The sequence below is a fragment of the Teleopsis dalmanni genome, chromosome 2 (genome assembly GCF_002237135.1).
Source record: "Teleopsis dalmanni isolate 2A chromosome 2, ASM223713v2, whole genome shotgun sequence".
In the NCBI taxonomy this organism is placed as follows: domain Eukaryota; kingdom Metazoa; phylum Arthropoda; class Insecta; order Diptera; family Diopsidae; genus Teleopsis; species Teleopsis dalmanni.
Window position 1 is genome coordinate 152,076,820 of NC_051847.1, and position 11,518 is coordinate 152,088,337.

General features: G+C 26.4%; 1 protein-coding gene across 1 annotated transcript in view; it reads left to right on the top strand.

The window, feature by feature from the left end:
- Positions 1 to 11,518, top strand: part of LOC119675940 (protocadherin Fat 3-like) — a 35,515-nt gene that overhangs the window by 23,580 nt on the left and 417 nt on the right. Inside the window, exons 2-25 of the mRNA XM_038087159.1 lie at positions 241 to 344; positions 478 to 647; positions 871 to 1,051; positions 1,198 to 1,276; positions 1,340 to 1,434; positions 1,562 to 1,741; positions 2,645 to 2,818; positions 3,242 to 3,435; positions 3,494 to 3,722; positions 3,892 to 4,061; positions 4,127 to 4,293; positions 5,358 to 5,471; positions 5,537 to 5,597; positions 5,728 to 5,884; positions 6,198 to 6,333; positions 7,232 to 7,432; positions 7,486 to 7,601; positions 9,015 to 9,111; positions 9,254 to 9,509; positions 9,631 to 9,758; positions 9,818 to 9,909; positions 10,001 to 10,127; positions 11,037 to 11,147; positions 11,321 to 11,508. Of these exons, the coding sequence (XP_037943087.1) occupies positions 241 to 344; positions 478 to 647; positions 871 to 1,051; positions 1,198 to 1,276; positions 1,340 to 1,434; positions 1,562 to 1,741; positions 2,645 to 2,818; positions 3,242 to 3,435; positions 3,494 to 3,722; positions 3,892 to 4,061; positions 4,127 to 4,293; positions 5,358 to 5,471; positions 5,537 to 5,597; positions 5,728 to 5,884; positions 6,198 to 6,333; positions 7,232 to 7,432; positions 7,486 to 7,601; positions 9,015 to 9,111; positions 9,254 to 9,509; positions 9,631 to 9,758; positions 9,818 to 9,909; positions 10,001 to 10,127; positions 11,037 to 11,147; positions 11,321 to 11,508 (3,527 nt within the window). The remainder of the gene's footprint in view (positions 1 to 240; positions 345 to 477; positions 648 to 870; positions 1,052 to 1,197; positions 1,277 to 1,339; positions 1,435 to 1,561; positions 1,742 to 2,644; positions 2,819 to 3,241; positions 3,436 to 3,493; positions 3,723 to 3,891; positions 4,062 to 4,126; positions 4,294 to 5,357; positions 5,472 to 5,536; positions 5,598 to 5,727; positions 5,885 to 6,197; positions 6,334 to 7,231; positions 7,433 to 7,485; positions 7,602 to 9,014; positions 9,112 to 9,253; positions 9,510 to 9,630; positions 9,759 to 9,817; positions 9,910 to 10,000; positions 10,128 to 11,036; positions 11,148 to 11,320; positions 11,509 to 11,518) is intronic.

Consider the following 11,518-nt stretch of genomic DNA (forward strand, 5'->3'; position numbering starts at 1 on the left):
TTTTACGTGAGATGAGTTGATTAAATTAGTTGTAAGAAAGAAAAAACCTTGCATTTTAGACACTAAGATCATATCTGCTTTTTTTTTTAATTATTAGTAAGCCTATAAGGGATCATCAAAACTCTTTTAATTTGTTTTTTTTTATTTCTAAACCAAACCTAAGGATTGTTACGATCGAAAAACGACAAGACTTTGAAAATTCTAATCAACGCATTTATGCTTTTCAAATTTATATAAAAGATGATGCTGATGAGCTAATGGAACATGGCATTCTGCTAACACTGGAAAATATATTTGATAATAAGCCATCAGTGACATACAATCCATCTCCATGTCGCGTAGAGGTGAGTTAACCTATTTAAAAAGATGTAGATTAAATTTTTAATTAATTGAAAAGGATTTAAGAGAACTTTATATAAAAAACATATTATTTTTTTTGTAGATATTATAAAAAAACATTTTTTTTACTATGTTCAGGAACTGCAAACCAATTTCATAACGAATTGCATATTTACAATTTATGATGCCGACGGTATGGACCGTAATATATTACGTATTCAGGTTAATGGCCAATATAATGAAGCCGATATATTTGATTTTGAAGAATTCGGTGAGACGAGAACTTACGAGAAAGAATACAAATTAAGGTATTTATTAAAAATATAAAATATTTAAATAAAGAAGGTATAAGTAAAAAGTCCTTAATGTAAATGCAATAACTGCAATAAAAATATATATTTTTCTGGGCTGAATTTATAATAATGTTACGGTGTTACGTATGTTTCAAACTCGGCGTAGTTATTCGCAATCGCTGAATCTAACTTTACTTAGTTTTCAAATTCATAAAAATAATTATCATATTTTCAATAGAATAAAAAAACCACTGCATTATGAAGAACGTGCTGTCTGTAACTTGGATGTAAGTGTCCATGATACCAGTAATAATACAGGTAATATATTTGCAATATTGGAAGTGATTGATCTGCCAAATCGAGATCCAATTTGGGTGCGACCACTTACAACCGCAACTTTTGATGAGAAACAAGAACAGGTATGATATATTTTTATAAAAAATTTTTATACAACTACTATTATTATAATTATAATACACAATAATTTCAATTCCTATTAAGAGTTCTAACTATTTTTCCTAAATTGGTAACAAACCTTATTATAATTCCTTCGTCTGTATTTCAGTTTTTCACACTTAATGCTATTGATGGAGATACGGGAATAAATAAGCCTATTTGTTATCGTTTAGAGTTTGAAGAGGACTGTAAGTGAACTCTGAGACTTTCCCAAGGTTCTATATGAATTTATTAAATCATTTTTTCCACAGATTCTGAACTAATGAGCATTAACAAAACTACAGGGGTTTTACATGTTGTTCCAATTGATCGAGATATATTACAACAACAAATATTTAATTTTTATGTAAACATTTTATATTATAAAAAAAATTTTTTCAAAAAAAAATGTAAAGCTTATATTTACACAAATAATATAAAATTATCTAAATATATGTTTATAATTAATACTATTTAATAATATTTACTTCTAGACCTGTGCATATAAATGTGATAATTCCTCATGGTTTATAAAAAATACAACTATTTTAATCGTTCAAGACATAAACGATCATATACCAGAAATCATTATGGAACCAAATCTCGTACAAATTTTAGAGCAGAAGTACTTAACATTACCAATGGACAAATTTATTATTGAAGATATTGATTTGGTAGGTAATGTTATACATTTTTTTGAATAAATTAATTATTATTAATTAATATTTATTAATTAATATATAATTAATATTTAATTTATATTAATAATTAATTAATATTAATCAATTGATAATTAGTTATAAATTATTTTAACATATCTTTAGGTCGTAAGACCGAAATAAAATAGTAAGATTTAAATGCCTTATACTTTACTTTTAGGACTCTATGAGATATATATTACTTCATTAGTTAATATATAATGTATAATATAATGATATATATAATGTTTATATATATATATATATATTGAAAATAGTATATTTTCATAAGATATTATGTTTTTATGAATGAAAATTTACTGAATCAAGATATTAGTTTCTTCATTTATGTGACGTTGTAATGAAATATAATCTCTATATACATTTTTTTTAATATTATTTTATTTAATTTGTTAATTTAGTTAATTAAAAGTAATTCACATTTCTCTAATTTATCTAAAGTGAAGTTTTTTGGCGTTTTTTGACTTTATTTGTTGTCTCATCCCTATAAACCTTGCAAATATAACAGAATGGGAATGCAATATGCCAAACATGTTAAAGTATTTAATTACAATTTTCATTTGGTTTGATTTATGAAGTATATATATGATTCTATGTATCTATCCATTGTGTTATTAGGTAAATTTAATATAATCTAACGTTTATCAATAGATAATAGCATTCCCTCTTCACTATTAACCTTTATTGATTTCAGCTCAATAACTTGGTAGCTTTAAAATACATATTTTAGGATAATTTCAAGTAAATAAAATCATATAGAAAAAAATGTATTGAAATAATTATACTTCTATTCTATGATAGATATATTGTCGTTATATATAATATTAAACTTTTGAATAATTAATATATATTATCTAGGGGATAAATGCTACGTATAAAGCTTACTTAATGACAACTAATGGCATATCTTACTCAGAGGCTTTTTCTCTGGTACCTAATTCAGGCTATCAGCAAACTAATTTTTCCTTAACAGTACTAAAAGCAGATCAATTAGATTATGAAATAGAGGAATGGCGAAATTTTGATATAATGGTAAAGTATTATTTATATTAATTTACAACTACTTTAAAAAACAATAAATTTTAATGAAAAAATAAATTTGTATAGCTGCGGTTTATGCGTTAATTCTAATAAGTGCTAAAACTGTAAATTCGAATAATGCAATTTAGGTGCACGTTGGTTTTGGGTGTTAACATGTATGTTCATGACTGATTTTGGACACGGTGTAATTCTTAAAATTTGGGATTCCAAAGTGCAATAACAATGGGTAGTTGGTTATATCTGAAACATCTGTACTTATGTGAATTTTCTTTGGATTTGAAATTTTTCTCATTATTATTCCATTTTCTATTCAAAATAGATATCTTCTCATAAAACATAAAATTCTTAATAAAGAATATTAAATTATTAATTAATTTTTAGCTCAATTTTAATAATATTACTTTTCTCTTGAAGATATGTGCAGAAGAAGTCGAAAACTCTGCTCGCAGGTCAAACCGTACTTTAAGGATTGAACTAATAAATTGGAACGATGAATGGCCTATATTCATGTTCGACTCATATGAAGTAAATATAATGGAAAATGTTACAAAAGGGACATTTCTGAAACAGATTTATGCAAGAGATCGTGACTTTGGTGATAGAGTTAAGTACGTGTGATGTTGTGCAATATCTATTCATACTAAAGAAATATAATTTAAATTTCAGTCATTCTATTGTCGGCAATATGTCTGGCTTAGAAATAAATACCCAGGCAGGTGTTATATTCACTAGTCATGATAATGTATTCGATTATGAAAGACAAACTACTGTATTGGTCCAAATACAGGCAAAGGACACTTTGATAACAGAACACTCAAAAACCCTACACACAGTATTTGCACAACTAACCATTAATATAATTGATGTTAATGACGAGACCCCTCAATTAAGAATGGTAAGAACTCGATTTATTACAATATATCATATATAAATATATAAAAAATGCACAAAAGTCCTTTAATGACTATTTAACTAACCCATTTTTCTATACATAATTCCTGATACTAACTATTATATATTTAATTTAATTTCATGTTTTGATGATTTAATATGATATCTCATAGCCTCGAGCTATAGTTAATATAACAGAGAACGCTGCACCTTCCACACTTTTAACCGATAAAATCGAGGTACGTGATGCTGATACTACAGCAAATTTAACACTTGAAATTTTATGGAACGCTACCTATGCTACAAAAAGTGGTCAAGAAGTACAATCAGAGCTATTTATAAAGTAATAAGCAAGAAATATCATTTAAAAACTTATTTAAACTCTATTTTGAAATCATTCTTTTAAAGCTGTTTATTGATTGAATCTGAAGCGGAGAGTAAAAATGTTTTAAATGGTCTACTCCGTGTGAATCCTGCATTTGAAGCTCAAGTGGACTATGAGAAGTATGACACTATATTTTTAACTATTCAAGCAAGAGACCTTAATCAAGAAATAAATGAGGACACTGTAATTGGTAAGTAAATAAACTATCTCAAGGGGCTGAGAAAATATTATTAGAGATTATTGCTAATTGACTCTGGATACACAGGATTGCTTTTTAAAAATTATTCTTGTTGAGTAATTCACGGTAGATAAATTTCACACTTTGAAAACTCGTATTCAAGAATTCGTATTCTTTGCGCACAAACATCGATCTATCATCGAAGAAGTTTGAAAAGATATAATATATAAAAAACGATTCATCTAACTGTATAGTGATTTAAAGACCTTTTCGACCAGTAAAGTCGAAAGACTCGATACAATCAAAATCTTACTTACAAGTACAATTCGGTACTTTTTTGGCGATCGTAGCTAAAAAAAAATTATTTTTATATTCACTTTTGCTAAGTATATTAATTAGAATCTTTGTATGTTTAGTTGTGCGCTTTCAATTAACTTCAATGACAAATTTGACATCTTGAATATTTGTACATAAAAGAACGAAGAAAAATGTATGCTTGTAAGTGTTACAAAATCCGGTTTCAATCAAGGGAACTAGTCTAGTGTGCCTGCGTACATTTTAATTTCAAATATTTGAACATTTTGTCCTATAAATTAGATCTTAATTAATTTACAGCATTGAAGTAAAACATAAATATCTCAAATTAGACCGCGCTAAAGATGGTGAAGAGTTCACACTGTTATATTTTGCTTTGAGTGTTCTCGGCCAGTATTGTTTCCACGATGTTAACTTTATTTAATATAGTTACATTATTTCTAAATAATGTTGAGACTTATACAAGTATACATCTGATATTTAAGTTGTTTCCCATGAATTATCACATAGCGAATATTAGCTGCTAATGCAAAATATTTGTATTTATCGGAACAGACATTATTGGTCTTAGTAAGTTGATCAAACCCAGAATAATTTCAATATGAAACTTAGAAAAACCGTAATTATAATATTGTATGTATATGGGGAAACATTTATGATAGCCAAATTATAGATATCTCTTATATGAACGGAAGAAAACATATAATTAAATATTATATAAATGATACTATTATATCTTTATGTCGATTTTCAAATTATAGCTGTATTAACCATACGTGTCGATGACGTGAATGATAATCCACCAAATTTTAAATCTGGTACTTTAGAAGAACCGCGTAAAGTTACAGAAATGGAGACTATATCAACTGTAATTGGTAAATAGCGAATATATATATAATTAACAAAATGTTTTATAAATGTTTTGTTTATTTACTAATAGGTTCAATAGAGGCTTTCGATATAGATGGACCAGGCAATAATAATTTTACTTTTGACTTAAGGTTATATTAAATTGTATAAATAGTATTTTTTATTAAAACTAATAGGATTAATTTATTTTAGAATGAATGTTTCATGAATAGATAAATAATAATTAATATTTTATTTTTTTTATATTTATGTAATATTTAGATCCATTGGAAATTTAACGGAAAACTACCTTATTAGTATAAATAATGGAACCGGTGTTTTGCGTGTTAATGGAAGTATACAATGTGATGTTCCACGGATTTTTCATTTAGAATATGAAATTGTTTTAAACGATGGAGTGTATACCACAATTGGAAAGGTCAATATGAATATTTTAGTTATCATATACATTTTTTAGTTATTTCCTTACTTTTTTATTTAATTTAGTTAGTTTAGTTAATATAAATACTCATGTATTTCTGTAGTTAGAAGTCTTTCTGTAATCAGTTTATATATACTAAAACCAACTTTTTTAATAATTCTGTGACTATTAGTTTGTATAGTGAAATTTTATATTATGCTTACATTTATGTAGCTTTATAGCAAAGCTATATTATGGTCAGTTTAATTATCTGATTTATATTTTTATCTTTTATTTTTCTATAAAATAAAATCAGATTCTTCATTTTCAGATCAATATAAGCATAATTGATATTAACAATCGTGTACCTGAAACGGATACATTTGAACAGCAGGTGAAGATATATGAAAATGCTACAACTGGAGAAATTGTGGGACAAATTAAGGCTTTTGATCGTGACAGGGACTGTAAGTTCATCTAAGGAGTATAAAAAATTTAAATTTCAAAGTTCAAAAACAACTTTTTTTAAAAAAAATGTCAAATAAAAACAAGGGCGGCCAATTACTTATAATTATTTGTCATAATTAAACACATTTAGTAAATCTCCACTACTCCCAACCTCCGGAATCTAATCCTGCGTAATCCTAATATAACAAAAAATAATTCAAGGCATTGAATTAGTCCATTCAATGAGCAGTGGATAAGGCATTGAATTAATCCATTCAATGAGCAGTGGATAATTTTTTATTTTGAATTCAGTTTTTGTTAAGTTTGTATATAAATACACTTTAAACTTTTCCTGTATTTTTAATATGACTTCCTCAATTTCAATTCATCCAGATTATCGGGGTTCTTACTGTATTGGACATTCAAGAATAGTTACTATTTTATTTGATATGAACTACAATTTATACACAACACTGTTTTATTTTATATTTAAAATAAATAACAAATTATTTTATAATATTAAAGAAGTATTAGTAACAGCAACCGCAGCTCAAAACGCTTCTTTTAAAATTATATTATACAGATAAAGAAGGTCCATTATATTTACTTCATTATTTTTATATAACTTAACATAATATACTTGTAAACGAGCTATCTAAGTCTCAGTCTTCCTGTTCCTCTCTCTCTCTCCTTCTCTCTTTCTCTCATTCTCATTCTCGCAGTCTCTAAGCAATATTTAAACTCCAAAGTTTAAAAATGATTCCTAACTCTCCATTGCTGTTCGTTGTTTTATTCTTTTTAATAAAATAACGAATCTGTTCTGTATATATGAATCTCAATTTCTGGAGATGACATCCTAATTTAACCAATTTATTATATTTTGCTTCATTTTGTTTTATATTATTCTTTTATTTATAGTTCCACACAATGCATTAGAATTTTCAATTAGTAGTGCCATATCTGATATTCATAATCTTTTTGAAATCAATGCTACCACCGGAATTGTGAAAGTCAACTTGCGGAATGGACTTCATTTAGATCGAGATAATGGCATCACTTACCACTATATACCAGTTGATGTAAAAGATAATTTCAATTTCAATAATCGTGGTTATGGACGTTAGTCATACCTTTATTTTTTTTAAGTTAATATGTATATTTCCTTATTATAGCTGTTAACCAGATTTCAACATTTTTGAATATTAGTTTATTAGACGTGAATGATAATGCACCTATAATGCCAGCAAAATTTTTATTTTCACCTGAATTTTCCGAGTCCGATACAAAGGTATTATTTAGTAATAATTTAAGTGACATATATATATATACCAAATATTATATATCCATTTTACTCATTATTTAAATTTAAATACAAATAAATTTTAAGTGAACCTTATAAATTATAATGAAATATTAAAATTTTCAATATTAACTAGTTCAGGTAAGGACAGTGGCGTAACTACAGGGAAGCGACTGGATGCAACGCTTTCGGGGCCCCCAAATTTAGGAGACCTCATTATACATTTATATATTCATTATATTTATATTTAATAAGTTCTCAAAACTGGAGGAAAAGTTTTTTGTTGGAATAACATAAATTTTGGTTTTTGAACAAGGCTGCATTTGTAGTTTCAAGAAAATCTTTAAAATTTTCTTGTCTGTTGTAAACTATTTTTCTAAAAAATTTTAATATATCATTCTTATTTTTCTTATATTCTTTTAGACTGTAAAGTATACTAAAATTTTTAAATACTAACACTACCTGAGCATCCATACTTTTGTCAAAAATCATTCCTTTTACCTTCAAATGTAAGAATACGAAATATATTTATTTCTTTAAAACGAAAGGGACGCTTTTCACCAAAATCAATATATATAATTCCAACTGCAAAGCATACTTAAAACTTTTACTTCACAGTCATATATTTTTATTTAATTTATATATTAAAGATTACTTAAAAAGAAATATGTATATGAAATGAATATATGCTAATGTAATGTCATCTCTCAGAGCGAAAGGATGGATAATAAAGTTATAAAGATCGTTTCGTCTTTCAATAACTTTGAGGTTTTAAAGTAACCTATCTTAAGAATAATAAATCAATATAATGCCATTAGTATATTAGTATATTATTACAATATTAGTTATTTTTCATGAATTTTTATAATTTATTAACTAATTAAATTGATTTACATCGAAAGAAGAATGCAAATTACATAATAAATAATACCTCTACAAAAAAAAATAGTATTGAAGTTTTAACAATCAATAAAAAATAATAATAGTAGATTTCATTTTCTATAAACTCAGGCTTATAAGGTTACTCTAATTAAAAAAGCACGACAAGTCTAATTAGACAGGTTCGAATTAGGTATAAACCTAGCACTTGCACTCGTGGTCCAAAAATTATATACGAAATTGTAAAACCCACGAATATGTTCAAACACCCTCGAATAGCTATACTCGAAGGAACTGTATGGACAATTAATTAAAAATGAAATTTTGTTGTTGTGATTGACTACTATTGAAAAACCAAGCTATTACTAAAAAAGTTTCGAAGAATTCCCTTTACTATGATTTATTTTCTTTTGTTTTGTTTTTATTATTTTATAAAATATATTATAAGTTTAATAAATATATTCAAATAAACTTTTATATAAATTCGTTAAAAGAATTTTTTTTGCATATGCCAATTATTAGGATACCCTTAGCAAAATTCAGCTTATAGCAGAAGACAAGGATGAATATAATACAAGCAATTCATGGTTATCCTACAACATTTTGGATATAAGACCAGGTAAAAATGGAATTGAAACCACAATTTATTATTTGTCAAATCTTCTCTTACATTATAAAATAATGATAATTTTTATGATGTTAATTACTTCATAGTCTTTTAATATTTATTTCCAATTATTCTAATTTATTTTCTCTTAAAGCCAGTGACAATGCCGATAATCTAATTGGATATGAGGATCTTTTCGGTATTATTGGCGACAACCGAGCATATGGCCAACTTACAAGTCTCAAACCGCTTAAAGGATTTTATGGTATCTGGCAAATTGAAATTGAAGCATTTGATCATGGTACACCCACGCTACGAAATGCATCTAAGTATGAGATACTTGTGCGGCCTTATAATTTTCATGCTCCCACAATTATTTTCCCAGTTTTACATAAGACTATACGTTTATGGTAAAGAAACCATATTATTATTTCTTAATAATAATTATTTAAATATTTATATATTTATTTAATACAATTTATATTTTATTGCATTTCAATTATGGATATATTATCGGTGCTATTGCTGAAGTCATTCTTTACAAGAACCCAATCGTCCACTATTTCAAGCAGACTGTGTAAGTCGTTTACCGCATTTTGAGGCATTTGATCCAGATGGTGGAGAATACGGTGATATAAACTTTCTACTCAGTAGCGATGGTTAGTTTTATGTAAGTTCTTCTCACGCTAATATTATAAACTCTGAACTCATGTTTTAGTGGGTCATGATAAATATTTTCAATTGTCAAAAAACAGTCGCAATCAATCAAGCCTCTATTTGCAAGAATTAGTACCAGCTGGTATCTACTATGTACGTTTAATTTATAATAAAATGATTTAAATATTAATATTAAATAATTAATAACATTAAATATATTTTTATAATGTTTTCTTCAACATAGCTGAACATTCGTGCTACGGATGGCGGCGGTAGTTCTTCCGAAGATATTCGCAATTTAAAAATTGTTTTTGTGGATATGTTAGGAAATCCTATGTTCTTGGAGAGAGAGTTTTATACAAATTTTACTGGTAAATAAAGTCAATTATTTTGTTATTATTAAATATGAAACCTTCTAGAAAAGAATCGTGGACTCTTACAATATTAAAGCAATGATTATTGTTTGCAAAATAAACCTCCAGACATATTTAATTTTTCCTTTAATAAATATTCATAGAATTCATCTATTCATATAATTGATTATATATACTATAATATAATATAATTCATATATCGACCATAATATTTTATAATAATGACTATGTCTTATATTCAAATACATTATCATTTCAATAAAATATTACTCAACTATATGCTGGACCATGTAAACAGTATCACCCACGTTATAAAAAACAGGTCTTAATATAAAACGGTTTATTCAACTGAATTTTTTGATGGCTCACAGACCTTCGGCAACGTTTAACATATTAATCTATTTGCAAACTCTAGACAAGTTGAACAATTGAAGTTTCACTAATTAAAGCGTCAGATATATGATTTTTATATTGGTAGTAATTAAACCCCCTAAGCGAATACTTGAAAATCAGAAATTATGATCTTCATCGTGATGTTGGTATAACAACGGTAGAAGAAGGCCTTAATCAAATTATCAAGCGGCACTCATCGAAACTTTGCTATCTTAAAAAACTGTATCGAATGTACTGATGTCACTAAAACTCATACGTCATCTTAAGCACCATAAGTCTTGCTACCTCTGGTCTCAAACTGTCGAAATAATTGAATGGACAAACTTGCTTTAACTTTGTTATTTTCAAATTAGCTATTTTCTAACTGGTTGCTTTTTATAACTATATTATTTATTTATGATTATTTAAAGAGTTAATTTAACTAAAATTATTTGAAGCTATAAATTGCTATTAAAATTTACTAACAATATATATTTATGTGCTAAGCTTATAAAAATCATTACAATTTTGTAGAGAATGATGATGGTTTGACAGAAGAACGACTGATCCCAGAAGCTTTTGATCCCAAAAACGAAGGTCTAAATTTAGACGAGGAGCCCTACAAACTTTATTATTTTATTGAGGGTAAAAAACTTTATTCTAAAAATTTTATTTGTAAATTTCTTTATTTATTTATTAATTATAATTAAAATAGTTATATTTTATCAAACAAAGTTTTTTATATTGGTTAATAACATTAAATAAATATATATAATTTATAAAATAATAATATTCCCGTATTATATTTTCTTCTGCAGAAACTTTCATGCCGGAAAATGCTGAGCTGTTTCAATTGAATAAGGAAACCCGTGTTTTGAAATTAGCTCAAATGTTAGATCGTGAAGCTATAGAAATTTACAGACTTCGTATTAAAGTGACCAACAGTGAAAATGGACTTATTTCAAATCCGAATAGTGTCAATTACACAATGGATATAATAATAAATGTAAATTCAA